We start from the raw sequence: 19,790 nt of genomic DNA on the forward strand, positions 1-19,790 counted from the left end.
ACACACAGACATTGACAGTTATCTCTCCGCCAATTTGCCGTCAGTCGGATCGACGAAAAATAAAAAATATGCCGACATGCGTGGTCAAGTGTTATAAGAATTATACAAATCAGACGAAAAAAAGAGATGGGATAACTTTTCATAGGTCAGTTTATCAATTATCATGTTATCGTACGTAAAATCACGATATTTTAATTTTATTCTCTTTGCACTAAACTACAGCCGATCAAACAAGTTTGTCAGTAGAAAAAGGTGCGAATTACAAATTTTCTATGGGACGATAACCCTTCGCGGATCCCACCAAAAACATTTCATGTAAAGTGTTGCCAAGATTAACATGCGCGTATAGTTTTCACACTGTGCGTTAATGTTAGTCTTATCACTTTACATGAAATAGAAAATCGCTCGACATGCGGCGACTCGCAGTCTGCGGCGGCCCAATACGATGACCACGGTAAAATGAAATTGATTGCAGTTGTGGTACTTGTGGTAGTTCCTATATCGGGGAACCGACGCGCACCATAGCAGAAAGAGATAAGCCTGAAAGACATAAGTGATAAGTCTTTTTTTTTTTTTTATACTACGTCGGTGGCAAACAAGCATACGGCCCGCCTGATGGTAAGCAGTATCCGTAGCCTATGTACGCCTGCAACTCCAGAGGAGTTACATGCGCGTTGCCGACCCTAACCCCCTTCCACCCTCGTTGAGCTCATAACGTTGAACGTTTAACGTTGTATAGCGTTGAAGTCTGAAAGACATAAGTAAAAGATATTTGCTTTATTACAATATAATATTTAGAACAGTTAACCAAACAATAAACATTTTCAATGAAATAGGATACACTCTTAAAAATAAGAAGCATGCATCGTAGTACCGACCCCCGCGGGCGGGGTGCGGGGCGGCGACCGGGTCACTCGGAGAACCCCGTGATACGACCCGACACATCATAGCTTCAAATATCAATATTCTCAATTTTTATTAAACCGGTTGACCTTTCTCTTAAATAATTTTATTTTGAACCGTAATAATTTGCCGGCATACATGTTGCCGTCGTCCACCGTTCATTGTGAAGCCCCCAATTATTTCGATGACTTTAGTTCGCGTCGCCCGTCCGATGCATCACTAATATGTTAAGATTCGGTGTGTCGAATCCATTCGACACTTCATACACTTCGGTCGGAGCACGCGGCACCGTCACCACCCCGGCGGCGGCGGGCGGTCACAGGAAGAAACAGTAGGAGAGCAGGGGGCGGCGCGGGCGCGGCGGCGGGGGCGGGCGTTAACTGTCGCGCGGCTCCTCCTCCTCCAGCAGGCGCCGCACGCGCGAGCAGTCCGCCAGCGACACGGCGGCGCCGCCCGGCGACGGCAGCGGCGACGCGCGCGCGCCCTCGCCCGCCAGGCGCGCCAGCCGCCGCAGCTCGCCCGCGCGCAGCACGCGCAGCAGGCTGGCGTACTTGTCCTGCAGCGCGTCCAGCCGCGCCGCGCCCTCCTCCGCCGCCGCGCGCGCGGCGCGCTTCAGCTCGGCCACCACCGCGTCCCGCGCCGCCAGCGCCGCCTCCAGCTCCGCCGCGCGCGCCGCCGCCGCCTCCGCCCGCGCCGCCGCCGCCTCCGCCTCCGCCCTCGCGGCCGCCAGGCGCTCCGCGGCGGCGCGGGCGGCGCGCTCCTCGCCGGCGCCGGCGGCCGCCCGCCGCTCCCGGAGCGCGGCCTGCGCGGCGGCCGTGAGCCGCGCCTCGCGCTCCGACAGCACGAGCAGCTCGCGGCGCAGGCGGCGCACGTGCTCGGCGCGCCGCTCGGCGGCCAGCGCGCCGCGCGCCAGCGCCTCCACGTGGCGCGCCGCCTCGAAGGCCTCGCCGCGCGCCCGCTGCAGCTCGGCGTGGTCGTGGGCGCGGGCGGCCTCGGCCTCGCGCAGCGCGGCCTCGGCGCGGGCGCGGGCGGCGCGCTCCTCGGCCAGCGCGGCCTCGAGGCGCGCCTCGTGCTCGGGCCGCAGCTGCGGCGGCGGCGGCGGGGGCTCGCGCTGCAGCCGCGCGCGCAGTGCGTCGCGCTCGCGCTGGGCGGCGCGCGCGTGCTCTCTCAGAGCCTGATTCTGTAACTCGAGTGCACGCACCTGAAAAAAAAAAGATTTTATTGAGAAACGTCTTAAGAGCCCGGTATCGATTTTAAAACTCGCGAAGATACGACTTTTACACAGTTACCGAACGCCGCTCCCTAGTGCAGGTGCGCACGAAACAACGTGACCGCTTTAACAAAAGTATCAACTTTCGCAACTTATGCATAACTTTAGAACATTAGTTGGGTTAAAATAAAACTTTCGATAAATTTTGTATATAATCGTTATTATACATTCTTTATGAATTCATATAGTACATAATAAAGTCTATTGCACTAAACATATAATATACAGCGTGGAAAAAAAAATGGGCTGTGGCGGGAAAGTACTTAAAACCTTAAGTAAGCTCATTTTACTTAAAGGAAACATTATTTCATTAAAAAAAAAAAGAAACAAAACTGCAATCACAGTTTTTTCTAAATTCGCTTATGTCGCCTGGGAATCGAACAGCCTAAAAATAAAACTTATGCTATTTTATTCCACTAGTCGATACAGTTCATGTTTTATGTTAAAATTTCTCCAAGAAACATTAGGTCTTACACTCGTCTGTCATACAAAATATCCATAAAATCGGTTCGATTTCCGGACGAGGAAAGCGGATTTAAAAAAATCTTTGAATACAGTTTTGTTTCTTGCAAAAATAAAATAATGTTTCCTTTCAGTAAGATGAGCTGACTTAAGGTTTTTTTGTCGGCGAGTCAACAACGATACATATTCTTAATATTGAACTTGGCTCTCATTTCACAGTTATGTTTTTGTTGGGATATCATAACTCTTTGTACAGAAATTACTAGTATTCATCATGAAAGCGGTTTTGCCCAAGCTCAAAAGAAGACCCTCGCTAACGCGCGGTCAGTTGTCAAAAATTTTGTCTTGAGATTTTTTTCTTTGTACAGCCTTGTTATATTCTACCTTGATGCCATATATTGAGGTTCTAGGTAATCTGGAAGTGGGTTACGTTTTTGATCTATAAGTCTAAATTAATCTAATAATTATTAATATATGATTTTTTTTCCATTGAATTATCAATCATTCAGTTTTCAGATTTTTTCCTCTATATACACCTAAAAGTCTACCATGATGCCAAATTTCAAGTTTCTAGGTCATCTGGAAGTGGGTTAGGTTTTTGATCTATAAGTCAGTCAGTCACAAAAGTGCCGGTTTTTAAACGTTAATAATTTATTAATAACTGTTTGAGCTACGTTTATGAAATTTTGTATTCTAGATAATCTAAGGGGCTTAATAATACACACGGTTGCTGCGTCGCCAATTCCTGTTCCGTTGATCTTGGCTGGCACGCTACCGCGTGTCTAGATTTCATTGATATCTTTGAAGGTTGTTATTGCAAACAGATAAGTAGAATGCTTAAAATTGTTGAAAAGTGACTATCTTCCATCACCTTCGTGGGTACCACCTCGTGTCAAAGGTATTGTTGAGACAAATCATATATATCATCGTATCTACCATGCCAAATTAGATTAGAGAAGCAAATACAATTCAATGATCAAATCGCATGTGGTCGCAGTTTACACGCACACAGTAGAGTGATAACACCTCACACGCACACATCATGCAACGCACACAATGATAAATAATATTGTATAAGTATTTTGTAAATTAGGTTGAATTTAAGTCTATTTTCAGAGAAATTGTCACTTGTTTTGAAGTAATTTCTGGAGAAAATTGATTTCGTCTAACTTTCATTTACACTACTTCAAAGGGTCTAGCAGGCTAAGCGAACTAGAGGTGCCCCCAACGACGGATTTGGTCATTCTTTCAGGTGGTGTACTGGCAAGTCCTAAGAACACTCTATGCTTAATATCAGTCCTCGATCTTCTTTTGTTTTCGAGTTATTCAGGATAATGTAAAATAATCAGCGTATCATTGAAAGTGGCATATTTTGTATACTGTTCAAGTTAGATAAACGAAACAAAATTATATTTGATAATAATAATATAGGCCACAAAATACACATTTTTAACCCACGTCATGTACTTATACTTCATTGTGTAAAAAAACATTTTATTTTTCTTCAGATTTATTTGTTTACTTTACGCGGAGGTACACCTCCAGAAAAAATATGCATGGATAGCCACTAGTACCCGCTACATACACATATAAAAATATTTGCGTAAATCTTCGTGCGTCATGTCAAAAAAAAAATCGAATAAGTAGTTAGGAGCATATGTAAACAAAGTACTTAGTGCAGGGTGTAGATAAGTTAGTATGTAGGTGTGTAACCTTTTTTTATAAACCTATTTATAATGCATCGACGATGACATGTCAACGTTGATAACATTTGACACATATTCTAGCTGCATATGTTTTATTTGCATTTTGTGTTAGAAAATGGATAACACTAAGTGTAGTGTAAGGAATTTCGACGTCAGACAGAGCTGGAAGTACGAGTGGAGCAAAATTACTGCTGGAACTACCCTACAAGCCATAGATCCCACAGCGAAACCAGACGGTTTTGGCCTGTCACGAAAGCTCTGGTGTCGTGTAAACAGACTGAGGACAGGTCACGGGCGCTGTAACTATTTTCGCCATAAATGGGGCTGGCGGGACTCTGCGCTCTGCGACTGTGGTGAAGAGGTTCAAACCATCGAGCATATTATACAGCGCTGCCCCGTGCACTCTTTTCCAGGCCCCCCGGAAGATCTGTTTAAATTAACACCAGACGCAATCTCGTGGCTTGAGACCCTGAATGTAGATTTATAATTATTTTATTTAGCAATATATTTTTGAAATGTTTATGTTTATACGCCATACGATTAAATAAAACTAAGTGTAAGTCTTGTGAAAAAACATTAAAAAATATTGCGGTTGCGCTCGGCGTGCGCCTCGCGCCGCCAGCGCTCGTACAGCAGCTGCGCGTGCAGCAGCGCCAGCTGTCCAGTAGGTATGAGGATTTAGGGAGGCTGACCTGTCGGCAGCGGCCCAGCAGGCGGCGGTTGCGCTCGGCGTGCGCCTCGCGCCGCCAGCGCTCGTACAGCAGCTGCGCGTGCAGCAGCGCCAGCTGTCCAGTAGGTATGAGGATTTAGGGAGGCTGACCTGTCGGCAGCGGCCCAGCAGGCGGCGGTTGCGCTCGGCGTGCGCCTCGCGCCGCCAGCGCTCGTACAGCAGCTGCGCGTGCAGCAGCGCCAGCTGTCCAGTAGGTATGAGGATTTAGGGAGGCTGACCTGTCGGCAGCGGCCCAGCAGGCGGCGGTTGCGCTCGGCGTGCGCCTCGCGCCGCCAGCGCTCGTACAGCAGCTGCGCGTGCAGCAGCGCCAGCTGTCCAGTAGGTATGAGGATTTAGGGAGGCTGACCTGTCGGCAGCGGCCCAGCAGGCGGCGATTGCGCTCGGCGTGCGCCTCGCGCCGCCAGCGCTCGTACAGCAGCTGCGCGTGCAGCAGCGCCAGCTGTCCAGTAGGTATGAGGATTTAGGGAGGCTGACCTGTCGGCAGCGGCCCAGCAGGCGGCGGTTGCGCTCGGCGTGCGCCTCGCGCCGCCAGCGCTCGTACAGCAGCTGCGCGTGCAGCAGCGCCAGCTGTCCAGTAGGTATGAGGATTTAGGGAGGCTGACCTGTCGGCAGCGGCCCAGCAGGCGGCGGTTGCGCTCGGCGTGCGCCTCGCGCCGCCAGCGCTCGTACAGCAGCTGCGCGTGCAGCAGCGCCAGCTGTCCAGTAGGTATGAGGATTTAGGGAGGCTGACCTGTCGGCAGCGGCCCAGCAGGCGGCGATTGCGCTCGGCGTGCGCCTCGCGCCGCCAGCGCTCGTACAGCAGCTGCGCGTGCAGCAGCGCCAGCTGTCCAGTAGGTATGAGGATTTAGGGAGGCTGACCTGTCGGCAGCGGCCCAGCAGGCGGCGGTTGCGCTCGGCGTGCGCCTCGCGCCGCCAGCGCTCGTACAGCAGCTGCGCGTGCAGCAGCGCCAGCTGTCCAGTAGGTATGAGGATTTAGGGAGGCTGACCTGTCGGCAGCGGCCCAGCAGGCGGCGATTGCGCTCGGCGTGCGCCTCGCGCCGCCAGCGCTCGTACAGCAGCTGCGCGTGCAGCAGCGCCAGCTGTCCAGTAGGTATGAGGATTTAGGGAGGCTGACCTGTCGGCAGCGGCCCAGCAGGCGGCGATTGCGCTCGGCGTGCGCCTCGCGCCGCCAGCGCTCGTACAGCAGCTGCGCGTGCAGCAGCGCCAGCTGTCCAGTAGGTATGAGGATTTAGGGAGGCTGACCTGTCGGCAGCGGCCCAGCAGGCGGCGGTTGCGCTCGGCGTGCGCCTCGCGCCGCCAGCGCTCGTACAGCAGCTGCGCGTGCAGCAGCGCCAGCTGCTCGGTGGCCTCCCCGCGCCGCTCCTCGCCCGCCCCCGCGCCCGCCCCCGCGTACAGCGACGACAGGTACTTGTCCAGGCGCTCGCACGGCGACGCCGGCTCCGAGCCCTGATGACGACACACACATATTTCAACTTGATAATCTTGAATACAAATACCCATGCAACCAATTAAAACTTTCGGGCTCCTTTGGCGACATTCCCATATCATCCATGACATGCTTGACAATACATATAACTCAAATCAAATCAAAAAATCAAAATGTTTATTTTACTTTCACAATAATCATCTTAAAGTTAGTGATTGGAACCTCCTTTTAAGCTTAACTATAAACTTAACTAACAGATAGCTGGACTGGAAACATGGTTTTTAATAGATTTGTTGTCACTTGTCAGTTATCGTCGTTATCGAAGTGAAAACTTCTTTAGCGGCGCTGTGCACTTTTTGTGATGGGGAAAAAATTTAAACTCGCGACCGGTCACGTGACCGACAGATTCGTCAGATTGAAAATTCGTAAGACGGACACGTGACTTTTTAATGTTAAATAATTGTAATAGTTCTGAAGTGGTAAATTTTTAATGTAATGTAAATTGTCATGTTTGTGTACGATAGCGCATATTGCGAATATTGTATTTTACCACATAAATGATAGTACTTTTATACTGATAATTAAAGCAATTCGTGCAAAATTATTCTCTAACCATTCCAAAATATCAAAACGTTAATATTCTAGTTTCACTTCTGCCGGCACTCCCGGAGTGCAACCCGTTGTTTTTGTTTTTTTATATACCACGTCGGTGGCAAACAAACAATTTCCATTCTGATATTTAACTCCCCATTCCATAAGCAACAATCTTCTTCCTTGTCGTATCCTCATGGCTACTTGACGACTGTCGGCACTCTTCACCAGTGCTCTCCACCACGCCGCTCTATCTTGGGCCCGGTGCATGCTAGCCTGTAATGTGGTTTTTGTCTCTGACGTTATTCTGTCCGCCCAACGCATGGCCATACGTCCATCCCTACGCTTCCTTGCCATGCGGCCAGTGATTGTGAGCTTTTCCATACTATCTGCAGCCCTGCTCAGATGGCCGAAGAAACCAAGTACATGTTAGGTGCAAACAGTAGAGAGCCTCGTTTTAATGTTGAGTTCGTCAAGAACATTGCATTTGTGCGGTGTTTAGTCCACGAGATCCAGAGCATTCTCCGCCAGCACCACATCGCGAACGCATTATCCTACAAACGGTTTAGACTTTAATGGTCCAGGATTCGGACGCGTGCAGGAAGATTGAGAAAACGGACCCTCCGCATTAGTCAGATCTTTGTTTTGCGGTTTATGCTTCTGTTCTCCTATATTTTCTCGCGTCGTTTCACGCAGCTTCGGCCATCTGAGGGCCTACCGCGAACCATATTCGACGTGATGTCTCTCTATCACACTTACGTAGAAATTTACCAGTGCGACAGGGAGACAACACGTCGAACGTGGTGCGCGATAGGCCCTCTCGGCTCTTCGAACTACCTCCTGGTCGCAGTAACTTATGTACCAACTCAAGGTCGTGCAACTCGTTGGTTTTCGACGATAAACATCAACTTCGTCTTGCTTCTGTTGATCCTAAGACCATAAGTATACAATACTTTTACCTAAATTATTATTGAAAGTACCCTCAATAAATACTATATTTATTTATTTATTTTATTTTATTTATTTGGAGATCCAACAGCTGTGACATTAACATAGAAAAATATAGTAGATACAGGAAGCCAATTATATGTACAAGTTTATGCTTTACATTTAAGTACATGACTATGTTTTCATGTTTTAAATACACATGTAATGTACTTTCCTCGTAGCTACTCGAAATGTAAACTCGGTTGAGAGGCATCATTTCAGTCTCAGACTATCGGCGCTCTCACGCTGAAATGGGTGCCTTTCATTCCTTGGTTAATAATTTTTTTTTTTTTTTTTTAATAATCTAATATTATGTTTCTTTCGTTCGAAATAATATTTAATTAAAAAACCAATCCTCACCTCTTTTGAAAAATCATCGGGAAGATTTCTATAGAAATCGGCAATGATGAATTCGTAGGGTTCCGGCCACGCGTCCACCGTCTGCACGGCGACCTCCGTGGAGCGAGTCGGCGGGCGCGGGCCGCACGAGGCGGGGCGGCGCGGGGGCGGCGCCAGCCCGCGCCGCGGGTCCAGAGCGCGCGCGGGCGCCGCCCACCCGCGCCGCGGGTCCAGCGCGCGCGCCAGCGCCGCGGCCGCCGGCGCCGACTCGCTGTCCGCCCACGCGTCCTCGGCGCGCGCCCGCGCCGTCAGCTCCAGCACCTCGCGGTCCTCCACGTTCAGCGGCTCCGCGTCCGGCGCGCCCGGCCCGCGCGGCTCCGGCCGCGCCACCGGCGCCCCCGCCGGCGGCGGCCCGCCTCCGAACGGCACCGGCGAGTCCGGCCCGCGCCGCTGCGTGGCGCTCGCGCGCCCGCCGCCCTCGGCCTCCAGCGCCGCCCGGTCCAGCGCCATCCGCGTCAGCCGGCCCGCGTAGGCGTCGCCGGCGCTCGGGCCCGCGCCGCCCAGCGGCGACGTCTCCTTGCGCAGCGGCGACGGCGGCTGCGAGCGGCGCCCGATGGCACGAACGGCGCTCGACTCCGCGGGGAAGCGAAACCGCTCGCGCGTCTCCTTCGCGGGCGTGTTCTCCGGCGTCGCCTCCACCGCGGCCTCCGGCGGCTCGCCCGGGTCCGCCTCGGCCGGCAGCGGCGTGTGCGGCGCCGAGTCCGCGCCGCAGCGCTCCGCCAGCGGGAACCACGGGTCCGTGCCGGGGCGCAGCGCCGACGCCGCGCGGGCCGCGTGCGCCCCGCATCCCGGCGCGGGCGACACGGGCGCGGCGGGCGCGGGCGGCGGCTGGGCGGGGCGCTCGCGCTCGTCCTGGCGCTCGCGCGGCGTCAGCGACAGACGGCGCGTCTCGGCCACGACGTCGTGCCACTCGAGGCGCGCCCAGCGGCCGGCGTCGGCCTCGCGCGCGCGGCTGCCCGTGACGAGCGCCGGGTGCAGGCGCACGGAGGCCAGCAGCGGCGCCAGCCCGCGCTGCCAGGCGTCGCGCGTGGCGGCGGACGCGGCCGCGTGCTCCGCGCGCAGCGCCTCCAGCAGAGTCACGGGATGTGTCGCGTACAGCGCGCGGAAGAGCGCCAGCTGCGCTAAGAGTAGATGGTCCCGCGCCGGCGCGGGCGGCGCGGGCTCCAGCTGCGCGGGCCGCAGCAGCGCGTCGGCGAGCTCGGGCGCCAACGAGGCCGCCAGGGCGGGCGCGGCGGGCAGCAGCGCGGCCAGCGCCATGAGCGCGTACAGCAGCGGCAGGACCTCGCGTTCGGTGCGTGCGGCGCGCAGCAGCTCCCGCGGCAGCGGGTGGGGCGGCTGCAGGCGGTGCAGCCAGGCGGGGCGGCGCGCGAGCAGGGGGGCGAGCGCGAGCAGCGCGGCGCGGCGCGCGGCGGGCTCGCGCAGCTGCTCGTGCAGCGCGTCGAGCAGGTGCTTGGCGTGCGGCTCGGGCGCGCGCGCGAGCAGCTCGACGGCGCGCGCGGAGCCGGTGCGCGCGTGGTAGGCGAGCAGCGCGCGCGTGAGCCAGGGCTCGCGCACGGCGCCGTACAGCGCGAGCAGCGCGGAGCCGGAGCCGCCGCCCCCCGCGCCGCCGCCCTCCAGCAGGGCGAACACCTCGCCCGCCGAGCACGCGCCCAGCATCTCCCCCCACCTGCCACACATATCACACTTAAATAATCATGAATGGATTAAAATGAATGTTTAGTCTTAATTACGTTACGAGTGAAATCTATCTTTATAAAAAAATAACTAAATATTGGTATAGTATATATAGTACCTGGGCGACCGAGCTTTGCTCGGTTATAACTATTTATTGTAATATGGTGGTGTATAGGTGATAATCTTAACTAATTTTTTTTACTAAATTAAACTTGTCTAAAACAATAAAAACTAAAAAATTACATATAAACTTGAACATATAAAAAAAAAAGTTAGTCACCGGGCGAGATTCGAACCCGCAACACTCGTTTAGCAGTCCGCGTCTTAACCCGCTGGACCAGACGGACAGTGGACGGCAACACGAAATTAGCGACCATATTCTGCGTCGAAAGAAAAACGCATGAAAACTCGAAAACACCTACACCTTATCTGCTTTGCCTAAAGGTTGACTGGTAGAGAATGCCTTACGGCATTAAGTTCGCCTATTGTACAGTGTGTTTTCTTATGTGCAATAAAGATTAAATAAATAAATAAAACACGCGTTTTCCTAAACATAAGACTAATCTAGATAGATTGTATACCCCCAAAAACCCCCATATACCAAATTTCAGCGAAATCGTTAGAGCCGTTTCCGAGATCACAGAAATATATATATATACAAGAATTGCTCGTTTAAAGGTATAAGATATATATATAATATAAATAATAATAATTCAGCCTATACACGTCCCAGTGCTGGGCACAGGCCTCCTCTCATGTGTGAGAGGGCTCGGGCTATAGTCCCCACGCTAGCCCAATACGGATTGGGGACTTCACATACACCTTTAAATTTCTTCGCAGATGTATGCAGGTTTCCTTACGATGTTTTCCTTCACCGAAAAGCTAGTGGTAAATATCAAATGATATTTCGTACATAAGTTCCGAAAAACTCATTGGTACGAGCCAGGATTTGAACCCGCGACCTTCGGATTGAAAGTCGGACGTCATATCCACTCGGCCACCACCGCTTTTATATATATATACGAGGGGTGATCCAAAAGTAATGATAATCAGTATGAATGACACATAAAATGTTTAATAAAATAATTTATTTTTCTACGTAATCTCCTTCCAAGTGTACACACTTAGACCATCGTTTCTCCAGACCAGAGCCACGAATTCCTTTAAAAAAAAATGTTTTACTTGACCATTATATACCTCGCCATCATTCAAAAATTTGTTGCCTGTAAGATCTTCCTTCAGCCGTGGGAAGAGATAAAAGTCGCTGGGGGCTAGACGAATATGGGGGGTGTTCCAGCAATTCGAACCCTAAATCACGGATGGCAGCCGTCGCAACGCCGGCCTTGTGGGGCGGTGCGTTGTCCTGGTGAAACAGGATGCCAGCTCGGAGTTTACCCCGCCGCTTTTCTTTGATTGCCTCTCTCAATCTGCGTATTTGGTCAGCGTAGTAGGAGCCCGTAATAGTGGTTCCCTTTTCCAGGTATTCGATCGGCATCCCAAAACACTGACCTTACCACGTGGATGACCTTACCAGCGGAGCTTGCTACCTTGAATTTCTTCGGTGTAGGGGAAGAAGCTCGCTTCCAGGTCATGGATTGCTGTTTGGTCTCAGGATCGAAATGGTGGATCCAAGACTCATCCATGGTTACAAACCGACGCAAAAATGTTTCGGGATCAGTTTGATATTTGTCAAGATTAGACTTCAAAATCTCACATCGTATTTTCTTTTGTTCAGCCGTTAACATTCTAGGAACCCAACGAGCGGAGACTTTTTTCATGTGTAGTTCATCAGTTAAGGTTCTTTGAATGCTGCCATACGAGATGCCTGTGAGCTCAACTAGATGCCTGATAGTCATCCTTCTATCTGTTAAAACGAGAGCATGAATTTTTTTGACGTATTCTCCAGAAATGGCGACAGATGGACAGCCTTCGCGATGTTCATCTTGAGTGGATGTTCTTCCCAAGTTAAACTCCTTTGACCACCGTGCCACTGTGGAATACGGCGGAGCGGACTCGCCCAGTGTTCCCACTAATTCAGCGTATACAACGTGTCCCAAAACTCAACGATAAGCCGGCACCAGAGGATGGAGCTGCTTATGATTAGTCGAGAAAAAATAAGGAAAAAAATATATCTCAATTATTTTAGAAATTACAGAAAAAAAATGAAATTCATCGAAAATCGACATCCCTAATGGTATTTTTAACGACCATGTCACAAATATTCAAATATTACTGTTTTTTTTTTTGTTTTTGGAAACTTAAGTAGCCCTGCTATCTAACACAGTTCTTAAAAATACCATAATACATGTAGTTTTTACACAAAAAATAATCAAAATTCATTTTGTCCCTACAATTTTGAAAGATTTTTTCTTACAGTCCACTTTCAATCATCATGGTGTAAAAAAATAGTATCGACACCACTATGGCAATTATTTTCAAAAGTTGACGCAACTAACCAAGATTCCAAAATGGTATAATACTTTAGGAAACCTAGTCACAAACAAAAACAACGAATTTTTAAACAAGAATCGACATTATTTAATGTTGGCGGTAATCACTTTTACTGTACCCAAAAAAGGATTTTTGTTGTTGAAAAATGTTGAATAAATGCAAAGAAATGGTACAATTTTTTTTTCCTTTTTTTTTAATTCATTTACTACATTATTAATACTACAGTAAATGTTCAAATTGCCTGCCACCGGCATTAATACAGACATGACATCGCCTTAGAAATGATCGTTTTATCCGTCGTGTCGTCGTCGTATATCTTCTACCATTGATATGATCCGCAGCTTGTGTGATTTTTTGGCGAAGCTCGTCCAATGTTGCTATGGGTTTTGAGTAGATTTTGTCTTTAAGACAGCCCCAGTAGAAGAAGTCCAGGGGGTTCAGGTCGGGCGAACGGGGTGGCCACAAGATAGGACCAAGTCGCCCGATCCAACGCCCTGGATACTCTTGGTTTAAGTATTCTCGCACTGCACGGGCATAGTGAGCTGGGCAACCATCATTTTGAAACCACATGTTTTGTAAATCACGTAAAGGCACGTCTTCTAATAATTCAGGCAAGTCGTTTTGTAAAAAGGTCAAATAGCCATCACCATTAAGGTTTCCTTGTAACTCAAAGGGTCCAATTACATTTCCATTTAAGATGCCCGTCCATAAGTTAACCTTGAATTGATACTGAGATTTGTCTTCTCTCATCAAGTGCGGATTTTCATTGCTCCAACTGTAAGTTGTGTAGATTTGAATAGCCATCTTTCTTGCAGGTTGATTCATCCGACCATAGAACTTTGTCTAAGAATTGGGGATCTTCCCTGTGCTTTTGCAGCATCGCACGGCAAAATGCGACCCGATGTGGATAGTCCCGCGGTAGTAACGTCTGCACACGCCTGTAGTGATATGGGTGAAGTCTGTGACGTTTTAGAATTCGATGTGCAGAACTTTTTGGTATTCCCGTAGCTAGTTCTATGGCACGTACCGAGGTAGTTGAATCGTTTTCTATTTCATTGAGAACTTCTTCATCGCGTTCCAATCTAGGTCTTTCAGTGTGTCTCCTGTCAAATGGTAAACGACCTTCCGCAAAGGCTTGATGTACATTAATAAACACTCGATAATCCGGATGTCTTTGAACATTTGGGTACCTTTCTCGATACAATCTGCCAGCAGCGTTAGCATTGCATCGGCATTCTCCATAAATGAGATGCATATTAGCGTATTCCAACGGTGTGTACGGTAGCGGCATGATAAACGCTAAACAATCCAGAATACGGAAAAAGTCCAATACACAAAACACAATCACAGTCCAAAATAATGCCAGGTCAGTACAGTTTGCAGATCACCAGTCCAAAAAGCAAAGCCAAGAGTTGTTAGTATGAGAGCCACATCAATTAATACGGAACGGTGCACAGCGAACAAAGGATCAGAGTGTACTGACTTGAAAATTGTATTAACTACCCACATTTTCCATTGAAATTTTAAAACTTGCAACAACAACCCTTTTCAAAAGTGATTAATATCAACATTTAAAAATGTCGGTTCTTGTTTAAAAATTCGTTGTTTTTTGTTGTGACTAGGTTTCCCAAAGTATTATACCATTTTGGAATCTTGGTTAGTTGCGTCAACTTTTGAAAATAATTGCCATAGTGGTGTCGATACTATTTTTTTACACCATGATGATTGAAAGTGGACTGTAAGAAACAATCTTTCAAAATTGTAGGGACAAAATGAATTTTGATTATTTTTTGTGTAAAAACTACATGTATTTTGGTATTTTTAAGAACTGTGTTAGATAGCAGGGCTACTGAAGTTTCCAAAAACAAAATAAAAAACAGTAATATTTGAATATTTGTAGACATGGTCGTTAAAAATACCATTAGGGATGTCGATTTTCGATGAATTTCATTTTTTTTCTGTAATTTCTAAAATAATTGAGATATATTTTTTTCCTTATTTTTTCTCGACTAATCATAAGCAGCTCCATCCTCTGGTGCCGGCTTATCGTTGAGTTTTGGGACACGTTGTATATCTTTAGTACAAATTTTTTTCACACAGAAGTATTTAATTCTCCATTTTTACGTTATTGTTCCGACTGCTCGTGAAAAAACAGCTGCAACTTTCTGACAGATACATATTTTTTAATTTACTAAGGAGTCTTTATGGCCAGTAACGGCATACCTATTTATTTTAATCCGATTCAATAAGTATTCAGTTATCATTACTTTTGGATCACCCTATTTAGGAAACAAGCAGTCACATATTAATATATATATAAGCTTAAGTGATAACAAACAGACCTTTGGTTCCATTGAAAATAAAAGAATACATAGTTAATTACAGATCGAAACAGGGTATGTGTTAGGCATCTTCTTGTCTGTCACGCATACAGGGACTTCAAAACATCGGTAGGTAATTAATAAATGCATGACATAGTACAGAATTTAAAATGGTATATAAATTAAAAATATATGTATCGCTATAGTTGTTATGCGTGCAAATTATATATAGTTACTAGGTACTTAGAAGATAACATACAATATTTATAGAGAAAAGATTGAAAGAGTGAGTATATGCATACTTTTAACATGTGATGATAAGTGTGCTTGTTAAGTAATCATATGATTTCTTATTAAAACACTTATGAATTTTGTACTTTTTTATTATAATATTTTATATCAACATTCCAATATTCTTAATGACTAATTAAAAGAATGTATATACTTTATTTTTACTCTTTTGGCTTAAAAAGGTTTATTCTTTATTAAATGAGTGTGAACATTAGGTTTAGCTATCACATTATTTGTTATCTTTTACAGTTGTTATACTCGGATAGCAATTCATAGTATTAAGTTTATTATAAAAGGTTTTGCATATAGGAAACTATAGGTCTATATCATAAGAAATTCTAGCTGGTAGCTTATTTGCTTACATATTTTAGAAGACTGTTTCTAAATAAAAATATATAAAAAAATACGTATTGCAACTTTTTAATTACACTCGCGGGCAAATAATACGGGTCAGTACGAAAAACTAGAATATCCTAAAATAATAAAGCTAGGAGCATGAATTAAATTTTATATTTTTAGTTACCTACAATAAATAAACCATCAAAAGTTAGAAATGATATTCACTTGTTTATTTAAATTACATGGTAAATACGATATCAATTAATTATAAGTAAAAAATCAACAGTGGTACCTCAAATACAAAACAAAAAAAACATATTAATACTTCGTATAGCCTCCTCGAGCTCTTCTTACAGCTTCTAAACGATTGGGCATACTATTATTATTATTATTTATTATTATTTATAAATGCACAGGCAGCTTATAGCTGATATGTGCACATCAATGTCCTGCACTTGTGTTTTGTCCATTAATAAAATGTTTGTTGTTTGTTGATACTGTTTCTTTTCTTATGCGTTCTTGCGGAATATTAGCCCATTCTTCCACTAACGCCTGTTTCAGGTCTCTTAAGTGTAGCTGGGGCGGGGTTTTGATTTCTTACACGCCTCCCGAGCTCGTCCTATATACGTGCTCTACGTGCTCAATCGGATTTAGGTCCGAGCTTCTCGAGGGCCAGTTCATAGTGTTGATGCAAACCTCCTCAAAATAATCTTCTACAATCTGAGCTGTGTGTGGCCTGGCGTTGTCATGCATGAACATGGAGTTTTCGCCCATATTAATTAAATATGGCCCGACATGCTCATTAAGAATCTCTTCCACATATCTGGCACTAGTTAACGTTCCATTTTCTATCAAAACTAATTCCGTGCGACTCTCTGAAGAGATTCCAGCCTAAACCATAACAGACCCACCACCGAAGGAAACTTTTTCTTCAAAACAAAACACGCTGAAATAAAACGTTCACCTGGCCGTCTGTAAACTCTTCGCCGCCCGTCATGTGCATAGAGCATAAATCTGGATTCGTCAGAAAATATAATTCTTCCCCCCACCCCCTCGCCTGTGATTGCGTACGTAGTTTTCTTGCTGTTTGATGTCCTCTGTCAAGTTTTGGGCCATTTGCCGGTCTATGTGGGGTCGAATTAGCTTCACGAAGCTGCCGCCTTACAGTCCACTCGCTGATGTCATCTCTTCGGGTCTCCCGAACTTGGTTTCTGACTTCAACTGCAGTGAGATGCCAATTTCGGAGCATACTTGTAACAATAAATCGATCTTCTCTAGCCGTAGTAGGTACATCTCGGCCTGCCGGTTTCTGGTCTTCAAAGGTTCCTGCCAGTTTCTAGGAAACGTTGGAGGACTCTCTGCACCGTAGATAGTTACACGCCTTTTCTTCTTGCTGTATATCTCTGACTTCTGCCTTCAAGTCAAGTCAATATTTATTCTTTATTCAAATAGGCCTAACAACAAGCACTTTTTAATCGTCAAATTTTACAAATATCATCTTAATCTAAATATCAGAGCAATTTATTGATGCAGATATGGTAAACTTAATAATAAGAATTTCACAAAAGGATCGTCAAACACCAAAATTGTATAAAAATACTAGTCTAGAAACTTTCTAGAATAAAATCTAAATGTCAAAAAATACGGTATATACATTGAATTATCAATTTCATCATTATTAACATAACAATAAATAATTCATTATTTACAATCACACTTAATCCCACGGTGGTAATCATTCATGTAGTCTTGTGTGCTATAATAGGAATTAGAGATAAGCTTCAAATTATTTTTCTCACTGCACCCACATTCGAGAATTTCTGTTTTGCCCTATGGTTGACTGGTAGAAAATACCTTAAGGCATTAAGTCCGCCATTTGTACTTATTTTTATTGTGCAATAAAGTTACAATAAATAAATAAAGAGCATGCATGCATGATTGTAGTAGGTATATGGAACAGTCTCACCAGGGCCACCAGCCCAGCCGCGGCACCTGTTGCTAATGTCAGCCTATGTCGCACACACTGATGATACACACACAGACAGACGTTTTACAATTTTAAGGGCTAAATAGGCTTGCACTGCACAGATGCGTCCGTCTTCCACGGCGTGTCAAACGAGACTCTAAATAACTCGTAAACAGTGGCCTATAGCAAAAAATATTGTGAAACATGAATAATCTACATAAAATTTTCTACACTGAATACACAAATCCTAGAGAAAATTTAATGTAGAACAGCCATTGTTTACGAGTTATTTACGAAAAACTAAAAAGGGAGTTTAAAATTGATTATTATTAACATTCCTGCTTTAAATAGCGAAGTGTTCATGTGTCATTTTGTATATATTTTTTTTTTGCTATGGGGCCTAATACTCCTAATTAAATTTACAAATTATTTACGAAAAACTAAAGAAAATGAATCAATTCTATGATTTTAATTAACTTTCTGTTTTCTGTTTTCTCTTTTTGTTTTAGGTTGTCTAGAAGAGATCGCTTTTTAGCGATAAGACCGCCTGTTGTCTGCCTCTAAATTTAATCAATGGTTTATTTTTCTTGTATATTTTTACTGAGGTGTGCCAATAAAGAGTATTCTATCTATCTATCTATCTAATATTTTTAAAAATATGATTTGACCATCTGTCTGGTCTAGTGGGTAGTGACCCTGCCTATGAAGCCGATGGTCCTGGGTTCGAATCCCGGTAAGGGCATTTATTTGTGTGTGTGTATAAGAGCACAGATATTTGTTCCTCAGTCAAGGATGTTTTCTATGTATTTGTGTATTATATATATATCATTGTGTGAGTACCCACAACATAAGACTTCTAGGCTTATTGTGGGACTTCAATTTATGTAAGAATGTCCCTATGATATATTTATTTTAAATATTGATAGTTGCAAAAATTGTACTGAATCTTGTTTGTAATAGTTTTTGTGTAGATTACTGAAGTTTAACAATTTTTTTTTGCTATTGGCCACCGTTTACGCGTTATTTACGAAAATATAAAAATACTTACCATAGAATTGATTTTAATGAACATTCCCACTTTAATATCTTTTTAAATTATGATCCTAGCGAAAAAGTGCACAGAATCTTTCTTGTAGAAAATTTTATGTACATTATTTGCATTTCAGAACATTTTTTGCTATGGGCCACCATTTACGAGTTATTTACAAAAAAATAAAAAACGGGACCTTTAAACCCCCACAATAGATAGATGAGTTTTTATACATAATTCTTAGTGATTTCATGATTTTAAATAAACTTATTTAATTTCTCATCCATTTGTTTATGAATCTAGCATTGCAATAATTGTAGTGGGTATACTCAGGACAAGCAAGTCTCTTTAAGCAAAACTTAAAGGATGTAATGTTACCCTGAATTAGCCTCAATAATCTGTGTTGCAGCTAATTGGTAGCTAATTGGCAGTAGACTAGTAGTTTTGGTTCCCAAGTCACTTAAGCATATGGCTACACCCAACTAACAACAAATATATTAATGTCTTACAAACTCAAAATAAATTCATAAAGCAGCATTTCCCAAACTATGGGTTGCAAGTGAATCGAGTGTTAAGAAATAATATTTTGTGCCCCATTTTTAAGACGGCCAAGAGGTGGGTCCCAAATTTGGCAGTTTTTGTTAGGTGGATGAGAGCTCCGTCAACTTTGGGAACCTCAGAACTAGAAATGCTCTTGCGTACTGCCTGTGCCTGCCTGTGTTTTTCTGAAGTAATAATTTCGCAAAACACCCACAGAAGACCGTCACGAATGTTGTGCTTGACGTCAGTGAAGCGATACACGAACCACGGGCCGAATATTAAAGCGGCGACTAATTACCTCGCGCAGTGGGACAAACTCGTTATCAGCTCGGGTAGCGAGTGCAGCCATTACTGGAAATCAGCTGGAGCTGTTGCTTTTGCTTTGAGAGTGCACAAACAGATTAATGGAGTCGTGTCGAAAAATGTTCGCTACCTACCAGTCAGCAGATCGGAGAGATGAGGGACCCGATGGCACCGACGCTGGTGGAATTTTGAAGTCGGTCGTATTTCCCTCTTGTGTTTATTGGACGCAGCTCGGATGCAGTAGCCAGAATAAGGTAATCTTCGCCGCGATGACAATTATTGCGGCTTTTGCTTCTTCACTCACTGACAGACGAGACGAGCTCGAGCAGTATTTGACAGCCGTCAACAGAACAGAAACGTCAGCTGGAACACTCGGATACTCGGATAATAATGCTAAATAA

General features: G+C 45.7%; 1 protein-coding gene across 1 annotated transcript; it reads right to left on the bottom strand.

The window, feature by feature from the left end:
- Positions 1–762: 762 nt before the first annotated feature.
- On the bottom strand, positions 763–19,654 carry LOC133525204 (hamartin). The gene is made up of 4 exons (XM_061861493.1): positions 19,524–19,654; positions 8,436–10,140; positions 6,314–6,517; positions 763–2,104 (listed from the first exon to the last, which is right to left on the bottom strand). The coding sequence occupies exons 2-4, from the start codon at positions 10,128–10,130 to the stop codon at positions 1,280–1,282; spliced, it is 2,724 nt and encodes a 907-aa protein (XP_061717477.1). The 5' UTR covers positions 10,131–10,140; positions 19,524–19,654; the 3' UTR covers positions 763–1,279.
- Positions 19,655–19,790: the final 136 nt, after the last annotated feature.

Source organism: Cydia pomonella, chromosome 14 (genome assembly GCF_033807575.1).
Source record: "Cydia pomonella isolate Wapato2018A chromosome 14, ilCydPomo1, whole genome shotgun sequence".
Classification (NCBI taxonomy): Eukaryota; Metazoa; Arthropoda; class Insecta; order Lepidoptera; family Tortricidae; genus Cydia; species Cydia pomonella.

Excerpts from the sequence above, each read along its gene's own strand:
- LOC133525204 (XM_061861493.1), bottom strand. The coding sequence starts at position 10,130 with ATGCTGGGCGCGTGCTCGGCGGGCGAGGTGTTCGCCCTGCTGGAGGGC. Across the intron at positions 6,518-8,435 it reads CCGATGATTTTTCAAAAGAG|GGCTCGGAGCCGGCGTCGCC; the intron begins GTGAGGATTGGT and ends TGTCGTCATCAG. Across the intron at positions 2,105-6,313 it reads TGCTGGGCCGCTGCCGACAG|GTGCGTGCACTCGAGTTACA; the intron begins GTCAGCCTCCCT and ends TTTTTTTTTCAG.